Raw genomic sequence first — 12,583 nt, 5'->3', positions numbered from 1 at the left:
GAATGGTTCTGGATGATGCAGACAATCTGGAGTTATTAAATTAAGGTGGCTCCCTTTTAAGTTTGAGAGAGGTGCAAGGGAAGTTAAAGAAATAACACAGCAGGAAATAAATCGTGTGGGGCTCATTCTGAGTACAACGGAAGTAGACATTTTGGATAAGCTTAGATAAATTCTTAGCTGAATGATATACTGTGAGTGATTTTGCCAGCATTTTGAGGTTGAAGCTTTAAGGCAGCAAACAACTAGACTTTTCATGTTTGTGTCAGAAGGAAGACTTGGTGGATTGGTCTCTGAGCATGACCCAATAAGGCAGCTCTGAATTTCTTACATTAGTGTGGCTTATTCTGTGTTCACAATCCATTTTCAGTAGTGCCAAAATCCGGGATGTCCAGGGAACCATAAGGAACTACTGAGAAGGTGGGAAACCACTTATGCCCGTGCTTTGCACCTTCCTGGATTATACCATCAGCTCAGAGGAAGGGGAACGGGGGAACTGTAACACCCCATGAGGGCAATTACTCAAGCAAAATTAGGTGTTCACACACTGTTTTCAAATTCTGAGATAAGATTATGATTTAAGTGCACGCTGTAACTAGAACCCTGGTCTCCTGGAATTTATTTCATTTTCTTCTTTATCAAACACTGTTTACCTTTATTTTTGTACATGCTTACACCCATCCTAAACAGCCTTGTAAGCCAGTATGGGCATGCTCACTTTACTTGGTAAATACAGTGGATTGTAGGTTTCCAGGTATGGCCAAGTTAAGCGCTCTCAAGATAGGTAAGAGAGTGAGAATGAGGGGAAAACGTGGGAAAGAGTCTGGGAGAGGCCTAATGACAAAAAAAGGGGGAAAAGGCCCCACGGAGCTTTATTTCTTTTATAGGCATACTAGCTAGCACTCTGCCCAATACATCATTTTTAAAATCCTCACCTGAGGATTTTTTTTTTTTTTTGGCATGTGTGTGGTTTTTCTTTGATTCTAGAAAGAGAAGAAGGGAGTGGGGGAGAGAGAGAGAAAGAAACATTAGTTGATTGTCTCCTGCACACACCCTGACCAGGGATCAAACCTACAACCTGGATATAGTGCCCTGACTGGGAATCAAACCTGAGACTCTTCAGTGCATGGGATGATGCTCTAACCAACTGAGCCCAGAAGGGTTACCCAATACATAATGATTTAATGAAAATAAACTTGCCTGTAGCCAGATTAAATGAGACTCAAATTTGAAGGAGAAGATTGTGTGAAGTTAAGTCCCAGGGTACTGGTAACTCAACAGGATAAAAAAGAGGCATCTAAGATTTCAGGAAATAACTGCTTATTAGCAACAGATTCAGCTGATATTTAGTACTTCTGGAGATGTGGGACTTGAAGGATGTGAATGGAAAGACGTCATTTAGACAGAATTTTTGATACAAGGAGACCTAAAAAATCGAACATCTCTGAATGAATGTTAATGGACTAATTGTAGCATAGCCACAAAGTTGATTTTTATAAAATTGAGGCTAGTGGAAGGTTTCCTCAGCATTACCTTCCCACCCCATCTTTCTCTTTACAAGAGTGCTGGTTGTCCCCTACAGCCCTCCCTGTCCCTCGGGTGTGATGAGGTAGGAGAGCTGTTTGGTACTTTCCAAATCTGTACTGCAAGCACCAACTTTCTGATCTCTGCAGGTGCTTTTTCATATGTACATAAAATCTCTTTATGTATATAGTCATATAGAGAGTCTATATATACATAGTCTTTTAGAGGTCTAGAAAGATTTAGCTAAATAGCTTTTTATCTGATTTAATTGATAAAATTAAACGGAATTCCAAGGAAAAGGTGAGCTATTATGTTCCATTTAGTTTAGCCCTTGCTTGCCTGGTGGACTCTGGGTCAGTTAGCAGTTTAGGAAGTTTTTTCTGAGTGAGAAATAATGCAGACATGGATGTTGGGATGAGGCTTAGAGTCCATTTACCTGGTTACTTCATCCATAATTAAGTAAAAAGAGCAAGTCTGTAGTTATGCTTTGAGAATTTCACCCCCTTCCTTTTTAGCTACTTGCATTGTTTCTGTACTGGCAGGACTTAAAGTTTTGAGAATTTTTAAGACTTAAAAAAGTGGGCTTAGTGAGTCAGTGGTTGAGCATTGACCCATGAACCAGGAGCTCAGTTTGATTCTCAGTCAGGGCACATGCCCAGGTTGTGGGTTCAGTCCCCAGTAGGGGGCATGCAGGGGATAGCCGATTGATAATTCTGTCTTATCATTGATGTTTCTAGCTCTCCCTCTCCCCCTCTCTCTAAAATCAATAAAAGCATATTTATAAAAAAAAGAAAATGAGGAGCATGGATTTCTCTTATTCCCAATTAATTATAAAGAAAAAAGTGGGCTTAACTTCTAAGTGTTAGAACAGTAATTGGTGACATTTTAACATCCTCAGTTACATACACCTTTAAAATTTGTTTCTATTTATTTTGCTTTATTCTGTCACTTATTTTTATACAACCATATGTATAGATCCAACTTACTCTTTTTGTTATTAATCCTCATCCGAGGATATTTTTCCATTGATTTTTAGAGAGAGTGGAAGGGAGGGGGAGAGACAGAAACATTGATGTGAGAGAGACACATTGATTGGTTGCCTCCTGCAGGTGCCCCCGTTCAGGGCTGAGATCGAGCCTGTAACCAAGGTATGTGCCCCTGACTGGAATGGAATCAAACCTGGGACCCTTCAGTATGTGGGCCAATGCTCTGTCCACTGAGCCAAACCAGCTAGGGTCCAACTCAATCTTTTTCATACTTTTCAAATTCTTGTTCCTTTCCCTATTCATACTGCTGTTTTATTTACCTTTTCCCCTCACCTTTTGTTTTTGCTACCTAGCAGCAACTGTTAACTCTGTTTAGAGCTAAAAAGAGAAGAGGGCAAAGGTTTGCCCCCTATTGCCTTAAAATTGTTTGTGTTTCATCAGTTTCCTCTCCAGGAAAACAGGTGCAGCGTCTCTTCCTTCTAGTTGGAGAAGGTGGGCAATCCGCTTCCGCGCTGTGGCTCAGGCTCCTCTGCGCTTGATCCCACTGCTGCTTCCAGAAAGCCAGTTCCTTTTCCTCCTGCCTTGTTTGTGCTCTGCTCATTTATTCAGGAGGCTGGCTGACTTTTAGCTTCTTAGGTTTATAAGACCCATGCATGGGTCTTTGATTTTTTCCTTTCTGAAGTCTTGCTGCTGCTCATCTGGTAAGGTGTCACATACCAAGCTTCAGTGGTAGTGTCTGTGCCCTGCCTCCAGGTTTGCCCCCAGTACTTCTGTCCCATGCAGTCTGTATTCCCACCTCCTCCTGTGTTGCCATTTGTGCCGTTGGGCAGTAAGCAGTGGGTTACTTTTGTCAAAGTAGCTGTACTAGCATTTTTCAGGTTTTCTTCGTTATCTTTTTGGAATCCCAAGCACTTTCATAACTAGATGGGAAAGAGTACTTATACATATTCCTTTAGTCCTGGTTCTTTTTCCTGCAAGTTTTGGCTGAGTTCGTATAAATACAAGCTTGAGTGATACTCATTCTAAATTTACTTTCCCTGTTTTGTTCCCCAAAGCAGTAATAAACACAGGCATAGGTAGACTACTGAAATGAGCTATTCACCCAATGAACTGGCAGGTGAAAGAATATTTTGAAATGGCTATTTTTTAACTTTTAATTTTTAAAAAGTGTTTTAATATTGATTTCTAGAGAGAGACGAAGGGAGAGGGGGAGAAAGACAGAAACACCAATGAGAGAGAAACATCAGTTGGCCGCCTCCCGCAAGCCCCCAGTGGGATTGAGCCCACAACCTGGGCATGTGCCCTGACCAGGAATTGAACCAGCAACCTCTTGGTGCATGGAACGCTGCTCACTCAACTGAGCCACACTGCTGGGCAGAGAGGCGTTTATTTTAAACAGCTTATTTTAACTGGGTGTAGTTTACAAAAAATTTTTATCTGTATATACTATATGCATAAGGTACAACTAGATTCAATTGGTTTTGAAAAATGTGTTCATGTTTCCAAGGAGAAGTTACAGGTTTTTTTCTTATAACTAACTTCCTACTCTGTCTTATTCCTAGGGACGTGGTCTCTTTTTAAATCAGGCCTATTCTAGAGAATTTCAGCACCTCTGAAATAGTTTGTTGTCTTGTCATTTAGAGGTAGCTAATTGGCTAGAAAATGTTTAGGTTTCACAATTTATGAACCACAAAAGTTTTTGAATTATAGGTAGTTAATCATGAGCAGTTCTAAGTCAGTAATTTGAATTAATAAAATTGTAATATTTTGAATTTACAGAATGAAAGAATTGACAGATATATCTTAAAAAATACTCTTAGCTTCCAAGAGTTAATAGCTATTCTTTTTATTGAATAGATCTGAAAAATAAAGGTAGAGACAATGTAACTCTTATAATTTAAATTTGATTTCAGTTCTATAATAAATCACACCTACATCAGAAAAAGCTGAATTATTAAAGAATCGTGTTATAGTTGTATCTGTGATGGTGGGGGTTATGTGATTTGAACTGTTCTTAAATTACTTTTATTCAAAATGTAATATAAAAATGCAATGTCATGTTCTAATTTTGGTTTGTTTGATTTACAGTAAATGAACTGGAACTTATCTCTTTTACTTTAGGCTTTCAGATAAACTTCTGTGAAAAGGCACAAAGTAAGCTATACATTTTATGATACTATGCTACTTATTTCTTTCATATCCATCTTGGTATTGGGAATGTGTCTACTATTGTTTTAACTAACCAACCATGGCAATTTTACATTAAAAGAGCTTCCATTTTTCATTCTTTTTCCAAATGTAAAAAAAATTTGTTATGTTCTTAAATTCATTTGAAATTGAAATACAAGACATACATATTAGGAATTCAAAAGTATATGGGTATAGAAAGATTTTTATATATACTGTGTGTGTGTGTGTGTGTGTATGGTCGCGAAAATGTATACACACACTTTGAATAATTATAAAGGCAGTGTTTATTAACACACATTTTATTTTCAAAATTGAGCTATCAGTTGTTAAAAGTGTGTATACATTTTTTTGGGGACACCCTGTATATTCAGATGTATATAGGTATAGAAAGATATGCTGACTTTAGAAACATGTGTGTGGGTATAGAAAGGTATATATAGGTGATCATGTGTAGATAGTTTTAGAAGGATGTACACAGGTATTTGGACTTAACTATAATTTATGTTATATTAATTAGGTCACAAGTTGAGAAAAGTTCACTTTTAAATTTGCATTGCAAAAATTATATAACTCTATCAAAGGTCTCATGCTTTAAAATTAATTTATTTAAACCATACATTTAATGCATTTTATTTTTTCTTTAAAACAAAGCTGTTCTTCCTCCTGCCTCTCCCATCCCCCCAAATAGACTAGTGTTTTATATTCTTACACTAGTTTTCATAGAATACAGAATATGGTTTCTATTAAAAAGCAGCATTTATAAATCTAAAACAAATGCATTTTAAGCTTAAATATCACTGTATAAAATTCAATTTAAAAAATCCCAACTCAAGGAGACTATTCTCCAGTTAACATAAAAATATCAAAATAAATGTAACTAGTCTCATCTGCTTATTTATTCATAGAGTGGGGAAGATTGACCACTTTTTTTTAAGTGTCTTTGCTTTACTCCCCCCCAGCCCTCCCCCCAATATATTTTTATTGATTTCAGAGAGGGAGGGGGAGAGAGAGAGAGAAAGAGAGAGAGAGAGAGAGAGAGAGAGAGAGCGAGCGAGGGAGAGAGAGAGAGAAACATCAATGATGAGAGAGAATCATTGATCAGCTGCCTTCTGCATGCCTCCACTGGGGATCGAGCACGTGACCCGGGCAGTCCCCTGACTGGGAATTGAACCCGTGACTTCCTGGTTCATAGGTTGATACTCAACCACTGAGTCATGCTGGCCGGGTGACCATTTTTCTATATGTATTATTCCTTTCCCCTCCTAGCCTATCTATACTAATAAAAGGGTAATATGCTAATTAGACCAGGTCAACCAGACATCTTCTGGTCAATCCTGCCTTCCTTCCAGACAAAGCCACAGTGGCGGGGGCTGAGGTAGAGGCGGTTAGGGGCGATCAGGCCGGCAGGGCAGGGCAGTTAAGGGCGATCAGATTGGCGAGGGGCGGGGGAGTTAGGGACGATGTGGCCGGCAGGGGAGGGCAGTTAGGGGCAACCAGGCCTGCAGGGGGGGGCAGTTAGGGGGAGATCAGGTTGGCGGGGAGGGGGGAGCGCAGTTAGGGGCGATCAGGCAGGCAGGCAGGTGAGCAGTTAGGAGCCAGCGGTCCCAGATTGCGAGAGGGATGTCTGGCTGCTGGGTCCCGGATTGGAGAGGGTGCAGGCTGGGCTGAGAGGAACCCCGCGCCCCCCCCCCCCCCTGCACAAATTTTGTGCACCGGGCCTCTAGTTGAAATATAATTGACAGTTAACATTGTGTAAGCTTAATGTGTACAGTGTGTTGATTTGACACACATATATTATGAAACGATCATAACAGTAGGGTTAGTCAACACTTTCATCACCTCACATAATTTTTGTATGAACATTTAAGATTATTCTTTTAAGTATAATATATATATATATATATATATATATATATATATATATATATATATATATATAATATTTTTATTGCTTTCAGAGAGGAAGGGAGAGGGAGAGAGAGAGAGATAGAAACATCAATGATGAGAGTCGTTGATTGGCTTCTTCCTGCAAGCCCCCCACCCCAGGGACCTAGCCTGCAACCCAGGCATGTGTCCTTGACCGGAATTGAACCTGGGACTCTTCAGTCCACTGGCTGATGCTCTGTTCACTGAACCAAACTGGCCAGGGCTGCTTTATGCTATCTTTTAATTTTAACATGATAACTTTTAGCTTTTATTTACCTTTTAATATAAAATATTTCTGTTTAATATTTAATACAATTTTTAGTTTTTATATATTGACATAAAATCTATACAAATGTGCCAACAATTTTAAAATTTAAAACTGCATTCACATTGTTGCTCTTATTTTCTTAGTTCCTATTGTGGGCATAAAACAAGAGAAACATACTGATTTTATTAAGTTTAAAATATGTACACATTGTCTGTAAATAGCTTTGTAGGTAGATTAAAAATGCTGTTAGGTTGTTTAAATGGTCCTGTCTCTTTCCCATTGTTATAGGAATGATGATACGTTTGTGTCGTTGCCTACTTTAATACACAGGAAGAATCTAACACAGGAGCACGTATATTTCCACTTTGGATTGCCTTCACTACCATGTCATACTGTCACTACTTTCTCACATGTCTCTTTTTATTTCTACCTCTCTGGGAGGTCCTCTTCTTTATTTTTCAGCTTTTGGGATTCAACAGTTTTATACATTCATTCACAAAGCACATATTGGACACCTAGGTACCATAAAGTGAGGAAGATTATTGGTACAGAAATGAATAGAATTGGTGCCTGCCCTTAGTGGGCTCACTCGAGTTGATCCTGGTTGGTTGTTCAGTGCTTCACTACTGATGCTGCATTGATAGTACCTAGGGCCTGAGTGAGGCGGTGCAGGAGCAGCTGTGTACTGGGCACCTTGGCTGCTGCTCGTCTCTCATGAGAGAGGACAAGTCTGAGGGCGATTGGAGACCATGGCTCAGGGCATTGGGCCTGCCCTGCTGTGGAGTTAGCAGAGCTGCCTGTGCTGGCTGGACTTGAGTGGAAGACTCTAGAAAAGGGAGCACACATATGAGGAAGGGTTGGAGCTGTTTTGTTGGTGGGGATGGCTAGCTCTAAGTTGACAGCATTTGTGTGTGCATTGTTGGTACCTATATTTTAGGATAAGTTTTCAGTTGTTTACATATATTAACACTTTCCCCCCAAAACTGGTCTTGTGATTGATATGACTTAAAAGTTAAAAACTGCGATTTTGTAATGTTTGCAGACATTCAGTCTTCCAGTTTGCTCTGGAATATAGACATTAACTTTACCTTAAAAGTAGTCACTCATTTCTATAAAAATAGAGGGCTTGAAATGACCAAAGCAGTGTTTTCTCACCTGTTAGGGCATACTGTAGTGTCAGAATCTCCAGTTTTATTTTCAGGGTGTTTTGAGATTATCAGAAAAACTTATATTTACTTCATTAAAAATAATTACACAGGGTGGGCAAAAGTAGGTTTACAGTTGTTCATATGGAAGATAATAAACTGTTTTGCATACTCACAACTATAAACCTACTTTTGCCCCCACCCTATATCATACAGCAGTTGTAGGAGGGAATGGGGCGAAAGAGTTCAAAATTAGATATTGTTAAAAGTCCAATCAGTTTGACTACTGCTGCTTCAAATGCTCAGTTCTCCATCACAAATCAAAGAGACTTGTAAGATAATTCTGATGACTAATGGAAGCTCTGAAGGTTTAATTTTTTCCATTGTTTGACTTTCACATAGTTATTGTTTTTTATATTGCTACATCACTATTGCCTGTTATAAGTTAGTGGAGTTTTATTGGAGATGTGTGTGTAGGTATTTACACACACAAGCAAATAGTGTGAGATTATATATTTAATTTTGGAACCAAATTTTTATAGAAATTCAATAAAAATCCACTTTGTACCTCATGTTCTTCTTTATCAATTATAGTTTGCATTTATTGCTTTATATATATATATTTAAGAATATATTTAAGATAATAAGTAATAGAGTTATAATTATTATTATTTTAAAATCTTCATTGTAGAAAGTATTACATATGTCCCCTTTCCCCCCATTGGCCCCTTCTAGTCCTCCCCCACCCTTCACCCCAGGCCTTCACCACCCTATTGCCTGTGCTGATGGGTTATGCGTCCATGCTAAGTTCTTTTGTTGCTCTCTCATCCACCCACCCACCCCCTCTTTTCCTCTGTGGTTCAACAGTCTGATCCATGCTTCTATTACTCTGGATCTATTTTGTTCATCAGTTCAAGTTATAATTATTTAAAAAACATTATATTTCTTTTAACAACTTAAAACAACTTAAGGGAAAACATTATGATATAGAGCTACATTTAGAACGTTGATTAAGTAATCATTTATCATTTGAAGATGATAATTTTGTATTTTTAAAGATGTTTATGTGATTTATGGCCAAGTTTGAATGGTTATATCACAGTGGCTTTAATGAGCTAACTTGTAAATACTGTTGTTTTGAATATGATTTAATTTGCTTTATAAAACCAATTTTTTGAAGGGGGTTATAGATTTGCCTAGAAACAAAGTTTTTGAGGAATTACTTTATAAATGTCAAATTTACCTGAGTTGTATCAATCAGCATTCTGATTTTTTTATTCAGGCGGAAATTGTGACCCATTAATCTTCCAGGGGCATAGGGCTCCTCCTCAGAAAATGCCTGACAATCCGGTGCTGATGCAAGTGAGTGCAGGTAGCAGTTTGGCAGCCTCTGTTGATAATCAAGTTCAGTTTTCACACAAGCGCTCTTGTAGCCCTTTCCCTTCTGTACTGCAGTATTTTTAGCTCTCAGCTGAAGAGTTCTTGAGTGCTAAAGACAAGTTTGGATAGTGTTGACTTTCTGTAGCTTTGCCTTTTATACTTTTGGTAGCTTTAAAAACTTTTAGTGGCTTTAAACAATTGTTTTACTTGGAGATGTTTGCATAGTAGTGGGGTCTTTATTTAGAAAGTTATATGCTCTAGAGCAGTGGTTCTCAACCTTCTGGCCCTTTAAATACAGTTCCTCATGTTGTGACCCAACCATAAAATTATTTTCGTTGCTACTTCATAACTGTCATGTTGCTACTGTTATGAATCGTACTGTAAATATCTGATATGCAGGATGGTCTTAGGTGACCCCTGTGAAAGGGTCGGTCGACCGCCCAAGGGGTCGCGACCCACAGGTTGAGAACCGCTGCTCTAGAGGCATTTTGATTGCAGATAGTGGCTGCTTTTGCACACTGCACATCAGAATATTTGGAGAAAAAATGGAGGTATCCTAATGACAGGTTCTCATTCATTGTGAAACTGTTCTTTCAGGTTAAGTATCCCTAATTGTTTTTAAGTTGGTAATAATAAAAAAGAAACAATAAAGAGGAGGAAGGATGTTTCTTAAATCTTTATAGAAATTTGAGTATGTCACTAATAAGTTTACTGACTTAATAAGAAATGTCTATAACAGATAATATTGGGGGTTGGGGGAGAAAGGGATCCTCATGTAAGCTGACAATAAGGTGGTGGGCACACAGGGGCATACAGAATTTGTAACATAGAAACCCGCACCTGAAATGTATGTATATGTCCATGTTGACCAGTTGTCACCCCAATCAATTTAATAAATATTAAAAAATAAAACATACTAAACATGCATTAAAACAAAGATAATGTTTTGCTCAAGGAAGTATTTGACTTTTTTGGAGGTGGCATATATAAAACCAGGGAAGGTAAGGAGTAGAGGACAGGGAAAAACCACCCTGCATTTAAAATGAAGAGCTTGCCCTGACTGGTTTGGCTCAGTGGATAGAGCATCTGCCTGTGGACTCAAGGGTCCCAGATTCGATTCCAGTCAAGGGCATGTACCTTGGTTGCGGGCACATCCCCAGTAGGGGGTGTGCAGGAGGCAGCTGATGGATGTTTCTCTCTCATCGATGTTTCTAACTCTCTATCCCTCTCCCTTCCTCTCTGTAAAAAATCAATAAAATATATTAAAAATAAATAAATAAATAAATAAAATGAAGAGCTTAGCCCTAGCCGGTTTTGCTCAGGGGGTAGAGCATCGGCCTGCAGACTGAAGGGTCCCAGGTTCGATACCTTGGTTGCAGGCTCCCAGCCCTGTCAGGGGCATGCAGGAGGCAACCAATCGATATGTCTCTCTCACATCGGTGTTTGTCTCTGTCTTTCCCTCTCCCTCCCACTCTCTCTAAAAATCAATGGAAAAATATCCTTGGGTGAGGATTAAAAAAAATAAAGAGCTTAGAAAATTCAGCTGGCTAAATCTCCAATTTCCCAGAAAAAGAATGACCACATTTGCTACTGCTGGAGTGTTAAGGCTTATCTAAATTAATATAGACGCTGAAGTAAGTTGAAAATGAGACTTTTGTGGGACTTGCCATAAGCCCAGCTAGCATCCAGTATAGTCATCACTGTCTTTGTGGACCATGATGAGCTGCCAGAGGAAAGTCCATCTGCTTGGAAACAGCTTTTATACTAATTAAAACCCAAGGATGGTAGTATCGGAATAGGCAGAGCCGAGATTTACTAGTCCCTTTATACATTATGCCATTCCAAGGGGAATGTTGCCTAATTATCTCTTATCTTGAGGTGGTAGAAACATTAATTTCTCCTAAAAAATGGGTTTGGTGCTAGAAGAAGGAAAGTTTCATTTCAAACAGCTATTGAACCTTTAAAATAATTTGGAGAAGCTTAATGTGTGATGTTTTGAGCGATAAAAAAATTAGTAATGCACCCACATTGCAAAAAGTTTCCTTTCAGCTGCCAGTTGAACTTGACTCTTAACAATGAAGGGATATATGACAGAACTTTTGAGGTTGAACAGATATAGGGCAGAAATGGTGTGGAAAGTTTCTAGAGAGTTTCCCAATTAATCAAAGTGGATTTTAATTTAGCTTATAAATTTAGGGTGATAGTTTTCAAATAAGGTGTAGTAAATGCTTGAATTCTCACTAAATGATTTTGAGTGCTTTCAAAATCTGGTCACAAGTGTCTAGATGAAAAGATTAATACTAGCCATGTTGGTGTTCATCTTCTCATTAGTTAGAATTAAGTGCACATTAATCAGAAATGAAACTCAGGTGTATTCAAGCATATTCACTTCTTTATAGAGAACCTTTTGTAACATTAAATAAATAGAGGCATAAATGTAACACTTAACAAATATCTGCATCACTGATGGTCAGAGGTATTGGGTTTTTTATGATGAATTAAATCTAGAGCCTACTCTGAAGCAGCTTATGTTTGAGAGATTGAGCATGAGACAGACTATTTGGTGGTGGTAATAAATAACTTATTTACTGCATGCCAAATCCCATTCTGAACACTTTATATTAACTCCTTTAATTCTCATAACAACCTTAGGAAGTGAGTATAATAATTATTTAAATTGAAACACAAAAAGATGAAGTAAATTTTCCAAAGTCATACAGTTAATGAATGACAGAATTGTGTGACCTTAGTCTAGTCCAGTGATGGCGAACCTATGACACATGTGTCAGAGGTGACATGCGAACTCATTTTTTTGGTTGATTTTTTTTGTTACATGGCATTTAAATATATAAAATAAACATAAAAAATATAAGTCTTTGTTTTACTATGGTTGCAAATATAAAAAAATTTCTATATGTGACACGGCAGCAGAGTTAAGTTAGGGTTTTTCAAAATGCTGACATGCTGAGCTCAAAAGGTTCGCCATCACTGGTCTAGTCACAGGTTACATGCTATAAGCCATAGTGTTTTATGGACTCTTGAAAGAAAGCACTTGGGCACTCATCGGAATGGTTTTTGAGGGGTGTTCACTCACAAAGGCTTATAGGAACAGGACTTATGACTGATAATAATTTTTTTATTTTCTGGCTCTGGAGAATTTGACATTG

General features: G+C 38.2%; 1 protein-coding gene across 9 annotated transcripts in view; it reads left to right on the top strand.

Annotated features, from left to right (window-relative positions):
- MAP2K4 (mitogen-activated protein kinase kinase 4) overlaps positions 1–12,583 on the top strand; it is a 114,214-nt gene that overhangs the window by 7,398 nt on the left and 94,233 nt on the right. For 5 of the 9 annotated variants that reach the window (XM_059668595.1, XM_059668593.1, XM_059668594.1 and 2 more), the window contains exon 2: positions 4,596–4,661. The exons of 2 other annotated variants lie outside the window; for them this stretch is intronic. In XM_059668595.1, the coding sequence (XP_059524578.1) occupies positions 4,596–4,661 (66 nt within the window). The remainder of the gene's footprint in view (positions 1–4,595; positions 4,662–12,583) is intronic. 2 more of the 9 variants (XM_059668587.1, XM_059668591.1) reach the window with 1 other exon arrangement.

This window comes from Myotis daubentonii, chromosome 16 (genome assembly GCF_963259705.1).
Source record: "Myotis daubentonii chromosome 16, mMyoDau2.1, whole genome shotgun sequence".
Classification (NCBI taxonomy): domain Eukaryota; kingdom Metazoa; phylum Chordata; class Mammalia; order Chiroptera; family Vespertilionidae; genus Myotis; species Myotis daubentonii.
This window is presented reverse-complemented; position numbering and strand designations above follow the sequence as displayed.